The 14,783-nt window shown below is 39.9% G+C and overlaps 1 protein-coding gene across 1 annotated transcript; it reads left to right on the forward strand.

Annotated features, from left to right (window-relative positions):
- Positions 1 to 3,358: 3,358 nt before the first annotated feature.
- On the forward strand, positions 3,359 to 4,997 carry LOC126788995 (uncharacterized). Its single transcript, XM_050515039.1, has 2 exons — positions 3,359 to 4,072; positions 4,180 to 4,997. Exons 1-2 carry the CDS (start codon positions 3,392 to 3,394, stop codon positions 4,294 to 4,296), a joined length of 798 nt encoding a protein of 265 aa, XP_050370996.1. The 5' UTR covers positions 3,359 to 3,391; the 3' UTR covers positions 4,297 to 4,997.
- The last annotated feature ends 9,786 nt before the right edge of the window (positions 4,998 to 14,783 follow it).

The raw sequence follows: 14,783 nt of genomic DNA on the forward strand, positions 1-14,783 counted from the left end.
TTTTACATTTACTGAATTTTTTTAAACATGTATTCAAACGGAAGATCCTGAACAATTTTTAGTAATATTACCAATATCAATCTAATAAGGTAATACAAGAAAGCATATATGATATAACCCAGATGAAGAAAAAAAATATGAAATCTTGATTCCGATAAATTAATCCAGGCATTCAGCCATAACCAAGGCCCTTATTATGAACAAATTGTAAAAATATGAGCTTCTGGAACCATTTTTAAATTGGTTAATTTGTGTGTGTTGCGTCTACCTACTTTGTCTCGTTACCGGAGTCGTATCATCTGTGAATACACACAAGTGACACAACTTAAAATTAATTTCTCTACACATCCACAATCAGTATTAATATAAGTGAGATTGTGAGATTGTGAGAATATTTGACTCTTGTTTCCATTATTCAATTGTTAGAGATTCAAAGTCGTTGATTTCCATTATTTTTCTCTGTCATTTGCTTAGGCTCATTACTTGTGAAGCTTACTTTTCTTAATTAAGATTGTTAAATGTCCACCTGAATGGGTAACACAATCGAATCTATTGCAGACTTGTAGTACGTGTTGCAGACGTGTATACATGCATGCATATCAGAATTTGCCAAAATTTGAAATAGAAAAAAAAATACATGCATGCAGTACGTATGTGGTACAAATACAGTTTTCAATAACTGAAACTAGCCTTCTGACACCCCGTGTATGTGTTAGGACTATTAGTCTACAACCCTATATAATCTTGGGCTAGTGTGTTAATTACTTAGATGGGCTGGTCATTGGACTCGGGTCGGGTCATGCTGTTATTAGGTAGGTTATGCTATATAAGCTAGTCTGCCTCCATTTCTGGATTTTATCAAAATGAATATCAAAGTTGTCTAAATTGTCTAATTTATCTATTTTCAATTTCCTTTATTTTCATGTTTCAATTCATGTTCGTTTAATTTCCTTGATGGATCACGATCCTATCAACTGGTATCCAGAGCCGGTTCCGATTGGCTTCTCAACTCCCACCATTTCCGTCCCACCCTCATCCGCCCCATTTTTATCCGCCACCGCCACCACAATTTGCACATCCCTCCTATCCGACATACCAACCACACCCTCCTCCGGCACCACATCCTTTTCCGGCAGCAGTAGTACAAGACATCTTTAGTCAACTTGCTGCTATGCAACAAACTATTGCCGATTATGGTAACAGTTGCAAGGAGGCATTTCGTCGGTCTCAGGATTGTCTCTCACAAATGTCAAATCGTCCTACACCTCCGTCTCCACCTAGATTCACCTCCTCAGCTTGCGCTACTCAATCCACCCATCCACTAGACACTTCTGATTCTGCTGCAATAATCCACCCTTCATCTCCCCACCCTACTAATTCCCACCCTAATCGACCTATATCCCTGTGTCACAAGCAGCTTAGGGGTTTCCGACATCGAGTCGCCCTGGAAGCCAAATCGAGAGTTGTCAAAAAGACCCGGAAACCAGATCTGCTCTATGGTGTGGTTAAGTACTCGAGGTCCAAGATGAACCGCGCACACGGTCTTTGGGCTGTGAATGCACACCACGATGATGCCTGTCCAGAGTTTATGGAGGATATCTGTCAGCTCTTTATGGGTCCAGAAACTACGACCAGTACCTCAAATCAACCGGCAGCAAACCCATCTCCTTCGCCACTCACTCCTGATTTCCCAGCGCAACAGGAGGTCATCTTCTTTGTTGCCGTGACCGAGGAGGTACCGAAGAGCATCGGGGATGTTACCCATGATACCTCTACTGACCTCGCCCTCGCCAGTGTTCACGAGCTTGACCGCGAACTCGTCACCCTAAATGTTGTTCCATCAGTTCTTGAGTACGACCCTTCCCAAATTTCTCTGGAATCTGATCAGGTACATGATTCGGAGGTCTCAACTGTCCATTCTGGTTACTCCTCTTTCCCAACATGGCCTACCTTTAGCAGTGGGGCTACTGATAATGGATCAAACTTGGCCGTGGTAGTTGTGTCCCTCAAATTGAAGACTGTTGAAACGTCTGCTTCTATCGTTGAGGATTTCATTCCTATGGAGCACAACGATTACTTTAATTCGGGTGCAGCGACTACGGTGCATCAAATAGCGAGGACTAAATTGCACAACGCAGGGCTTCCCCGAGGCTTTCCTGAGCCTTCTAAGGGCAGAGAAATCTATTTAGACAGACTTTGGGATGATAGTGGTGGCTTGACCATGATGCATATTACATTGAGGAATTTATGCAAATCTGGATTGGTGCATCAAGCCTGTGAGCTGATTCTTCTTGAAGACCAAATGCTTCCAGTTCATGGCCAAAGTGCAATTGTGCCTGACTCTCCCCAATTATTTTGGGTTGAGGGAAACTTTTCTCTGGTAACCATTCTCAATTCTATACTGGAAGCTACTTTATTGCTTCCAAACACGGTTGCATCATTTGGGACATTACTAGTGTCAATGTTTGGGTTCTCTAATCATGCCATCGAACACATGATCATTGCTTTTGCTAACTCGATTATGATTTGCATCAGATTACAATTTTCATCTTCGAGTCTTAAAAGATATATTGAATATGAGGTGCACACTACCCACTTGATTGAGAAAATGAGCATTAATGCCCCGACTCTAATTGTTCAAATGCCAATTGTAACTTCAGCTCTGCCTTGTTTTGGTTTCATACCTTCAGTTTTCGATGTGGGTAAAGAGCTCATTGTGTCATCTGTTAATCATGCCTGGTGTTTTCCTATTCTTGAGCTTGGGCCACCCTTGACAGCTTTCGTTAGCTCATTCACTTCCCCACCCCATGTTAGTGTCATTACTGGATTTCTCACAACTGTTTTGGGTCCTATTTGTTGCACAATTGTTGTATCTAGCATGACGGTACCCAATCGGCATTTTAAGGTAGTCGTCATATGTTGTTACCCTTTTGATGGTGAGGCTTCTGGTCACTATGCTTGGCTGGACTTTTTAACAAGCAAGGTTCAAGGGACAGATGTAATACCACTAATACAGGTGATTTTTGCATTCCCTGATAATTTGACTGGAGTGTATCGAAGTGCCATGATAGTTTGGTTGATTCTACCTGCAATTTTCCTTCTCAACTGCACATTGGAATTATCTTCTCTAAGCTCTTCACAGTACAGTTCACCATCCCATGGACTTGTGAGGTTATTGTTTCCTTTATCAATTCTGGAATCTATCCATGTGGTACGACCTACTTTGCTTAACATATTTACACAAGATGCATACTATAACATCGGAAATATTGTTCTTCTTTCTATATATGAACTGGTGTCCTTGCAGTCCAAGAAACATGAGCTTACATTTAGATATGATGATGTCTACAGGGGAAATTCCTTGAGGTTCTTTTCTGCTTCAATTGATTTAATGCCTGCAAGATTATTTCCTCTTCAGTATGCATGGAAGCTATTACTAGCTTTGGTGTTTGGAGCTAGTTTAATTCCATGTCAATTAGTGGATTTCCTGAGACATTGCCACTGTATTTGTCGTCTTCCAACACTATTTTGGGGTCAGGTACTCAACTTTTATGGGTTGATTCTTATTAAGGCTAACATGTTAATGAGTGACTATGGATCTGACCCCATTCCCCTTGGAGCGTTTTTAATCATTCTTGTTTGTCATTTTGATATGGGCTGGTACATTACCAACTCATTTTCACAAATGATATACCTTACTGCGTATTGGCTGCACATGATTTGTTCTACAAAATGGTATCTTCAGTTGCTTCCGTGTGTTATGCATCATGCTATAGTTTGGTCTGGATATGGGCGACTGGATTATACTTCACAACGTAATTCATCTAGTAGTTACTTTCATCTGAACTCTGAGATTCATGAACTTCTAGATCCCTTGCCGACTGCAGCAGATGATCACAGTATTTGTGGCAAGATTGATGTTTTCTATGGTACACCTAAACTGACAGACACATTCGCAGCTTTAGCTTCCCAGACAGATATTTCTTTTGCTTGGAATAGTTCAGCCTCATCGATTGAACCATCAATATACAGATCTGATGTCTTGACAAGAAAAGCGTGGCTTGAGAATCAGGTGGGTGAGGCTTGTAGACAACCTTTTATGAATTTTGCTGAGTTGGAAAAATGGGCTACACTGCCTATCCAAGTTGTTAATGTTTGCCCGTATGTCATCTTTAATAGAGGCAAGAGGTACTTCTCTGTTTCAAGGGAGATGACAGAAATCTTGCGAGTGAGGACCTTGCTGCTACAATGTGTTTTTGCTACTTCTCAGCCTTATACAAGGGGCAGTCAGGGTGATGGTGCTACTAGCAAGACTCCAGAAGATTTTCACTTGATTTTATCGTCGGCGCGGTGTGTGGTGTCAAAAGCAAACATTATGTTTATGAAGCCAGTGCATATGATACTCCAGGCTGCCTTTATCTATCTCTGGAGGCTCTTCGCGTTGCTTCTAAGTATTGCTCAGAATTTCCAAGCTCAATGTACAGCAGTGGAATTCTTTGTACTGAAGTGTACTGTTCTTCATCTGTTTGAATCTGTTGTCGGTATCACCAGTCTGAGAACCATGATGTCCCCGTGCTCTACCCTTTATGTACCTCTCGCTGATTATGTTCGCCGCAGAGTAAACATCAGGTCACTTTCGGCTACGACAACTTGCTTTGTAGAGCTAGTGAGGGGGCTATTCATCACACAAGCCTTACATCAAGAACAGCCTGTCGGACATACTCTTATTTGTATTCCTCCACAGACTACTCAAGTGCAGAAGACATGGTTGACGCAGATGGGTCAGGGGATGCTTCAAGCACTGCAACCGGAGAGGAGTTTTGTCGAATTTTCATGTGCTGATTTCTTGTTCAAGGCCTGAGGACATGCCTTATTTTAAGGGGGGAGGAATGTTAGGACTATTAGTCTACAACCCTATATAATCTTGGGCTAGTGTGTTAATTACTTAGATGGGCTGGTCATTGGACTCGGGTCGAGTCATGCTGTTATTAGGTAGGTTATGACTTATCTGCAGATAGAGCTATATAAGCTAGTCTGCCTCCATTTCTGGATTTTATCAAAATGAATATCAAAGTTGTCTAAGTTGTCTAATTTATCTATTTTCAATTTCCTTTACTTTCATGTTTCAATTCATGTTCGTTTAATTTCCTTGTTTCAATTCCTTGATGGATCACGATCCTATCAGTATGCGTGTCAAAGGACCATGGTTGTGCGTCAAAATTATATTTTTTGCCAATTCATATACAATTAAATTTGTTAATACACTTTCGAGTAATTATTCTATGTACCTTAATATTACGTGACACTGTAATGTAATGTACTTAATAAATTATATTATTTCATAGTGTGATAAAGATGTACATGGTGAAAAAAGTAAAACATTATTTAAATATGAGTAACTAATTACAAACAAACACAATAAAAAATCAACCAATAACATTAAAGAGGTGCGGCACGTGGACTATGTACCAGGTATATATAATAATTTCTCTTCTTTTTCCATTGTAGTTTATACTGTTTTTATGTGGAAAGAATGTACAATTTTTTTGGGTTATATATATGAATTTGTTTTAGTAACTTGACAAAAGTTAAATAATTTACCAAATTGTTAATGCAATATGTTGTTGTTGTTGGTTTTTTATAAATAAAAATAGCTTTTTCAAAAGAAGAGTAATTGTGTAATTATAGTTAGTGGTAGTTCCATATGAGATTTGCCTTAATTAATAGAGATATAATATTCAACTATATAAGTGTGCATTTGTTTATATATATATATATATGCAGCATATAATCCATATGTATGTGTGAATATTTTCAAACTCATGTTTTGAAGAATCTGCCCTTCGATCATAGGTGTGCTTAGTTTTTATAAGAGTTAAATTTGTATATTAGTTATTTTTCAAAGTCTTTTGTAAGTTGAATAGGATTTCGGTCTGAAAAATATATAGGACCAGACATTATTCATGTATTCTCCTAGAACCTATTCATTCAATAAAATATTCCATTAAGATTTCTCCAAAGAACTCTCTTATCGAGCACGTCTCTTGATAACAAGTTAACAACTCATTCTATATGGAATACTGTTATAAAAAGAGGATATATAAATATATTGTAATAACCCTAGTTTTCGAACAATATTTGGTTTGATTTGAATTCTATAAAGTTATGAAATTCAATTAAAATGAATTTGATGGTTTGCAACTTCACGAAACGGAAACGGAAAAGTTCTCGGAACGTTTAATTTGAAAAACGTAACTGTACCGCAACTTATATATCGACTTTTATTCCGTCGCTCGGTTGCAAAACGTTTCTTCACGAAAGTTGTAAAGTTCGTCAATACGAGTTCGTGAGTATGTGACGCGTTTTAATCGGACGTCGAATGTGGAAATTATTAATGTCGGAAGTTAGTTTCCGATTTGGAAACTAGTATAAATAGTTAATTATAGGAGTTAGGGTTTCCATTTCTGGAAACCCATAACCGCGCCTCCCTTTCTCCTTTTCCCTCTTCTCTCTCTTCCTCCCCGAGCTCTCTCCCTCTTCCTCTCGGCTTCACCACCGATCTCCCTTCTCAGGGAGACGTGGCCCTCAACGCCGGTCTAGGAGGCGTCGTACCACCCCCCGCAGTCGACCCCGAGGTCGACACTCTCTCTCACGCCACGCCGGAGCTTCACCAACGACGCCGATTTCTGCAAATTTCCCTCCGCCGGACCCGAGCCATCTCCGGTGGTTTTAAAGCGCGATTGAGGTGAGGGTTAGCTTAATTAGGTTGTTGTGATGCCTTGTTGTTGTTTTGTGGTTGTTTGGTTTCGATTTGGAGGATATTAGAGGAGAAGGATTTGGGGGAGATGCCGCCGCCTTAGGCGGCGCGTGGGAGGAGTAGGAGGTGGTCTGAGACCAGGGGAAGGAAGAGGAGGAGGAGAGGAAGAGTTTGGGCACGGCGGTGGCGTGATACACGTCGTGTTTGGCGTCGGCGCGTGTGCCCCACGCGCCGCCACGTGCGGCGGCGCATGAACAATGTTTCCAAATGGGTAAAAATGTAAATTTATTTTTACGTAAGGTAAATGTAAATTTATTTTTCGTACGGTAAATGTAAATTTTATTTTCGTACGGTAAATGTAAATTACTTTAGTAAATGTAAAAAGTAATTTCAGAAGGGTAAATCAGTAATTATTATTTACTGAGACAGTATTTACATTTGAATAGTATTCGTACGTACAGAAATACGTAAACAGTATGTACTCGTACAGAAATACATAAACAATATGTATTTGTACAGTAATACATGAATAGTAACTATGTAAACAGTAAACGTGAACAGTAATTTCGTAAAACCAAAAAATTGCTGAACAGTAACAGATTATTACTGTTTCGGCATTTAAAGGTTTACGAAACGTTTCTAAATTCTTTTCTTATCTTTTTAAGGTGATCGATAAATCAAGAAAAAAATTATCTTCGGAAACTGTGGAACTACGCTCAAGTTATTAAGATGAGTAAAATCTCACATATTTACAAATCTACCCTTGCGGAGATTCAAGATCTTGCAAGAGTTTTAATATTGAATTATGACATGTATACGATATAATGGATTGCATATATATTGTATAAATAGTAATAAGTACATATATATATATAGTTCGTTATATTATATATTATTATTAATTCATTAGAATTGGTCATTTCGATGACGAAAAATTGTGTATTGAGCATGTGATTTAATTTGTACAATATGATGTGAGATTATTGTACATAATTTTAACATGGTGTTGGTTAAAACGTTTTGTCTTCGGATGTGTTTATGAAATATGACATGTATAGTATATAGTGGAGAATATATATATTGTATAAATGGTAAATAAGTACGAATATATATAGTTTGCTATATAATATACTGTTATAATTTTATCGTGATTATATCGAGCATATAATTTTGAATTGTACAATATGATGTGTGATTATTGTACCTGATTTTAACATGGAGATTGTTAGAATGTTGATTTGTGTTCGGACTTGATTTTTAGTACAATATGATGTGAGATTATTGTACATGTTTGGCAAGTCGGAACCTAGCCTTTGGCCGGGCGAAAGTTACGATACAGTTAAAGCTCTAGTCTGTCTGTTGTAGTACTGCATGTGAGGTAACGGGTGGTTATCAGCTCATGAGAACTCAGATTGTTTTGGATGTTGGGTAGCGGGTGGTTACCCAACATCGGCGGTGTACTACGTGAGGGGTAACAGATGTGTACCAGCGTTCCTTGGTACCCGTATTATAAATGTTTTTGGGTGACCAGAAGGGTCGCCTGATTTCTCATGAGCACTTTCATTTCATAGATTTTTGGGACAACTAGATGGGTCGTCCATTGACTCATGAGAAAATTTATATTTGTTGATTTTGATTTTTCGTATATTGTGATATCCGAATTATATTTTTATTTTACTCATACGAGCTATAAGCTTACCGGGTTTGTGTTTACAATCCCGGTGCACCAATTCGATGGTGTAGGGGATAATCCTGCAGGTGTTGACTAGTGAAGATTTAGAGACGACTCCGAAATCTTGAAGTTGTTCATTAAACTGCTTGTGGTGTGGTTTTCATTCTGAATTGTGTGTGAGAAATTGTGAGGACCTATTGGTGAGTTTTGTGAGAGATTGTGAGGATTATTACATTTCCATTTTATGTAATGCTGAATTATAAATTTGGTTTGTAATAATTGGTTTTCTGAGTCGTATTGAGAACTCAGTTATGATCCGCTGTGCATTTAAAATGATTTCGATTCGTTGGGATTGTTTTAGTGTTTAACGATTTTGAAATTTTGAATTTTTTTTAGCTCGAGATTTTAGGGTCGTTACATATATATATGATCGACCCAATTTCTACTTGTCTCGTGTACACTTGACTACGTTCCTTGCTTTGATACGTCCATGAACTTTTGGTGAATAACTACTCTTGTTAAAGTTTTTCATTTTGAAATCCTGTACATGCATAAGTTTCCTTTCTTTAATTTACATTTCTTTGATTGAGCCCCACGGCCGATCGAGAACCCTGAGTTCCTGACACTAATTGGATATCATTTGATGAATGAGATTTACATGCAGAGATGTTTACAATATAAAAGAATGAAGGGGCGAATAAGATTCGCGTAACTTGCATTTAGGGTATGTCTTACATGCATTTTGGGTCCGATTAATGTAACTTGTACCAAACTAAACTCGAGTAATTAGTCGTAGTGCTGCTATCGCCGGCCGGCCATGACAGAAGCTAATGCATTACGAGATTTAATTAATTAGGGTTGAAATTTGACCTTTGAACGTAAAAATATGTTGGCCCTGAGAAAACCTAGCTGTCTTCAAGAAATCAAGAGTAAGATGACTACATATCCAAAAAAAAAAGAGTAAGATGACTAGCTGAGACCGAAGTCTTTCAAGAAGTGATATATTGATCAGCTAGTAGAGACTAGAGAGTCAAAAGATAGATTTGTTTTGAGTTACAGTACTAAACTACTAAAGTCATACCTTCAAACATATCTACTTTATATGAAGTTCATGCAGTGGATACTCGATCTTAATATATTATCACCTTTTAACTATCATGTTCAGTAATCAGAAATTACTACTCTGCCTTCTGCAAATTGGGTAGATCATGCATGGTCTTTGGTCAGCACAATAAAATTCTGGTTTATTTTTTTCCTTATGAAAACAAGGGATTCATTTTGTGCTAGCTACATGTAATAACCCTAAATTTCAAAAACAATATTTGAGTTTGATTTGAATTCTATAAAATTGTGAAATTTCATTAGAATGAATGTGATTGGTTACGACTTTATGTAACGAGTAACGGTTACGTCCTCGGAACGTTTAATTCGAAAAACGTTACGTTTCCGAAATTTTTATGTCAACTTTTATTCCGTCGCTCGGTTTCGAAAACGTTCTTCACGAAAGTTGTAGAGCTCGTCGATACGAGTTCGAGAGTATGTGACGCGTTCTAATCGGATGTCGGACGTAGAAGTTATTAACGTCGGAAGTTAGTTTCTGATTTTGGAAACTAGTATATAAAGGGATTTTAGCTGTTAGGGTTTCCAAAGTGGAAACTCTCTCTCTCTCTCCTCACTCTCTCCGCCTCCCTCTCTCTCTCTCTCTCCCCGAAACCTCACTCTCTCCTTCAGAAAATTCCCAGCCACGATCCGACGGGCTCCGACCTCCGTGTCTCTCACCGCCGGTCTCCACGCACCCACGAGCTCGACTCCTTCCTCTCCCGGGCAAGACGCGACTCCCCTTGCCGCCAAGGAGCGACGCCTATCTCCTCTGCCCCTGCAACAACTCGCCACTGTTCAAGCCTTTCTCCGACGAAACAAGGGTGTAGAGCAGGGGCACCTCCATCACTCCTCAATCCTGCTACACCTACGATCGGGGGAAGGGACGCGACGACACCTCCTTGACGAATCGACACGATCGGTGACTCATCTCACACCGACCTCGAACCGAAGCTCCACCGTATGATCTAGGTAAGGATTGATGTAATCGAATTGTGGTTGTGTTTGTTGGATGTTTGGGATTGATTTGGGAGATTTCTGGATCGATTGGAGAATGATGGAGGAGAATCGGTTGTGTAGGTGGTGAGGGTTGAGCACCGCTGCCTTAGGCAGCGCGTGTATGAGAGTGAGATAGTGTAGGGGCGGTCTTCGCGGTGGGAAGGGCGGAGGAAGAAAGGAGGATGGTTTTGGGGTGGCGGTGGCGTCACACGCGCCTTGGTTGGTGTCGGCGCGTGTGCCCCACGCGCTGCCACAGTGAGTATTTTAGTAATTTATTTACGTACGGTAAATGTAAATTTTATTTACGTACGGTAAATGTAAATTAAATTTTACGTACGGTAAATGTAAAAATAAATTACTTTCAGTCATTGTAAAAAGTAATTTGTAAAAGGTAATTTAGTAAATTTTATTTACTGAGATTGTATTTACATTTGAATAGTATTTGTACGTACAGAAATACGAAAACAGTACGTATACGTACAAAAATACATAAAAGTATGTATACGTACAGAAATACGTACACAGTATGTACACTTACAGAAATACGTATTAATTGTGTATTTGTACAATAATACGTGAACAGTAACCATGAACAGTAAATTCGTAAAACCGAAAATTGCTGAACAGTAACCGATTATTACTGTTACGGCATTTAAAGGTTTACGAAACGTTTCTAAATTCTTTTCTTATCTTTTCAAGGTGATCGATAAATCAATGAAAGGAATTATCTTCGGAAAATTGTGGAATTACGCTCGAGTCGATAAGGTGAGTAAAATCTCACATATTACGAATCTACCCTCGCGGTGATTCAAGATTTTTGCAAGAGTATTTAATAATGAATTACAACATGTATACAATTTAGTGGATTACATATATACTGTACAATGGTAATAAGTACATATATATATATAGTTCATTATATTATATACTGTTATTAATTCATCAGAAATGGTCATTTCGATAACGAAAAATTGTGTATTGAGCATGTGTTTGTGAAATGTGACATGTATAGGATATAGTGGATTATATATATATATTGTATAAATGGTAAATAAGTACAAATATATAGAGTTTACTATATAATATACTGTTATAATTTTATTGTGATTATATCGAGCATAATTTTGAATCGTACGATATGATGGGTTATTATTGTACGTGATTTTAACACGGAGATTGTTAAAATGTCGATTTGTCTTCGGATTTGATTTTGTACAATATGATGTGAAATTATTGTACGTGTTTGGCATGTCGGAACCTAGCCTTTGGCCGGGCGAAAGTTACGATACAGTTAGAGCTCTAGTCTGTCTGCCGTAGTACTACATGTGAGGTAACGGGTGGTTATCTGCTCATGAGTACTCAGTTGTTTTGGATGTTGGGTAGCGGGTGGTTACCCAATATCAGCGGTGTACTACGTGAGGGGTAACAGATGTGTACCAGCGCTCATAGTACCCGTAATAGGAACGTATTAGAGTAACCAGATGGGTTGCCCGATTTCTCATGAGTACATTTATATTGTGGTGACGTGGAATTTTGTATATGTTGTTACATGAGTTATATTAACATTTCACTCATACGAGCTGTAAAGTTTACCAGGTTTGTGTTTACAATCCCGGTGCACTAATTCAATGGTGTAGGGGATACTTCTGCAGGTGCTGATTAGTGGTGATTGAGTGACGACTCCGAAGACTCGAAGTCGTTCTTATCCTGTTTGTGGTGAGGTTCTTGCGTGGATTTGTGTGTGAGAATTTGAGTGAATTTATTTGTGAGGTTGTTGTGAGGATTATACAATTCCATTGTTATATGTTGAATTTTCATTTGGTTTGTAATAATCGGTTTGACTGAGTTGTATTTTAAACTCAGAGATGATCCGCTGTGGTATTTTAAATTATTTCGATTTCATTGAAATTGTTTAGTGCTTAACGACTTTGGAATTTTGAGTTTTTAGGCTCAAAATTTTAGGGTCGTTACAGTTGGTATCAGAGCCTAAGTGCGTATTTGGCGATTATCAATATCATCCGGGAGCGATGATCCGACTGCAGGCGGGCACCCATCACATGCCCCTCGGTATTGATATGTTGTCGGGTACGTGAGAGTGTTGTAGGAGCCATACCTTACGGTTTGGTCCTCTGTGGAGTATCGTGATGATACTTTGATGATTTATCTTATTCTGAAAATTCATGTCGATATCTATTGAATCTGTTTTGGTTGAATTTGAGACTTCACAAGTATTGACTAAGTGTTTCATGATTTGAACGTGATGAACTCTAATAAGGGCCGAGGACAGGGCTGAGGACAAGGCCGAGGACGGGCGAGAGGCCGAGGTCGAGGTAGGACCACAGGCCGAGTCCGCAACGTGGAGAACCTTTATGAGGAGGCTGCTCCACAGGAAGAGCAGGTAGGACGAGGTCGAGGTAGGACCACAGGCCGAGTCGCAATGTGGAGAACCTTTATGAGGAGGCCGCTCCACAGGAAGAACAGGTTGAGCCTGCTGCGGCGGTTAGAGATGATGGCCGAGTGTTGAAGCTAATCAAGGATATCAGTGCACTGTCAGCACCGACCTTCCATGGAGGACTCGATCATATAGTAGCTGACCAGTGGATCGAGGGTATGGAGATTTATTTTGAGATGATAGAGTGCACAGAGATTGAGAAGAGAAAGATAGCTACATTCTTTCTAAAAGGTGATGCTCTAGACTGGTGGAAGAGCATGAGACAGACAGTGGATGTGTCTACATTCACATGGGGAGGTTTCACAACCATTTTTCGAGAAAAGTACTTTCCAACCTCAGTACAGGAGAACTTAGAACTTGAGTTCCTGGCTCTGGTACAGGGAGACATGACCGTTAGAGAGTATGATACATGTTTCACACAGCTGTACAAGTATGTCAGGTCTATGGGTGCGACCTCTTTAGCTCAGAAGTATCTACGAGGGCTGAAACAGGAGTACATGACCATGATATCGGTACTTTGTCTGACTACAAGGGAGTTGATATTTGAGAGTGCCATGAGCTTAGAACAAGCAAATAATACTCAAGCAGGAGATGTGGGGAGTAGGGATACAAAGGGAAAAGGCAAGGCAATTTATTCAGGCAACAGGCACTCAGGGCCGACGGGTAGGTCATGGAAGAGGCCAAGACCCCACTATCAGGTTCCGGTAAGGGCGGCACCCCTAGCTATCAGGGTAGCACCAGTCAGACCGTTAGCAGCAGTGAGGTGTTATGGCTGCAACGAGATGGGACATTACGCCTCAGCATGTCCGAAGCCGAAGAGAGCTGGCTGCCACCGGTGCGGACAAGTGGGACACATAGCTCGAGATTGTACCCGACCACTTCAGGGTAGACAGGAACGGCCACAGAGACAGCTACCAGCGGGCCAAGCTAGAGTGTTCGCGGTGGGTCAGTGAGACACAAGGGTGGAAGGTACATTATCACTTTTTGACTACCTTACTAGAGTACTGTTTGATACGGGAGCATCACATTCATTTATTGCTAGTTCGGTAGTAGAGATGCTAGGATTGATTCATACACCTCTTGGGAACGCTTTATGTGTCACTTCGCCCCTTGGAGTGTCACTTGAGTTAGAGACAATCTGCAAAGCTTGTCCGATTTTGATTGGAAGTAGAGAGTTGTCTGCTTCGTTGATTGTGATTCCGGACCACACTTATGATGTGATCTTGGGGATTGATTGGTTGAGACCGCAGCATGCGGTGATTGATTGTTTTGACATGGTGGTGTCTTTTCATAGACCTGGAGAACCAGTGTTTCGTTATCGTTGCCTCAAGTCAGATAACGCCATGAGATCAGGAGTTTTAGCACATGTGGAGTCGGTGGATCAGAAAGTGACTATTGCAGACATTGTGGTAGTGTCTGAATTTAGTGAGGAGTTCTAAGAAATACCTGGGCTACCTCCTCGAAGGGTGGTAGATTTCTGCATTGATGTGGTACCGGGTACGTCACCTGTATCAAAGGCACCCTATAGAATGGGGCAGAATGAACTTAAGGAGTTAAAGGTGCAGATTGATGAGCTATTAGACCAAGGGTTCATTAGACCTAGTGTTTCGCCTTGGGGAGTACCCGTTTTGTTTGTGAAAAAGAAAGATGGTTCTCTGCGGTTATGTGTGGACTACAGAAAACTGAACAAGGTGACCATCAAGAATAGGTACCCCTTACCTAGGATTGATGACTTGTTCGATCAGCTCAAGGGTGCTACGGTGTTCTCTAAGATTGATTTGAGATCCGGTTATCATCAGCTCAGA

The sequence above is a fragment of the Argentina anserina genome, chromosome 3 (assembly GCF_933775445.1).
Source record: "Argentina anserina chromosome 3, drPotAnse1.1, whole genome shotgun sequence".
NCBI lineage: Eukaryota > Viridiplantae > Streptophyta > Magnoliopsida > Rosales > Rosaceae > Argentina > Argentina anserina.

Bases quoted from the DNA above. Each gene is read 5' to 3' on its own strand.
- LOC126788995 (XM_050515039.1), top strand. From the start codon at position 3,392: ATGCCTGCAAGATTATTTCCTCTTCAGTATGCATGGAAGCTATTACTA. The intron at 4,073-4,179 runs GTGGGTGAGGCT...CATCTTTAATAG, and splicing joins AAGCGTGGCTTGAGAATCAG to AGGCAAGAGGTACTTCTCTG.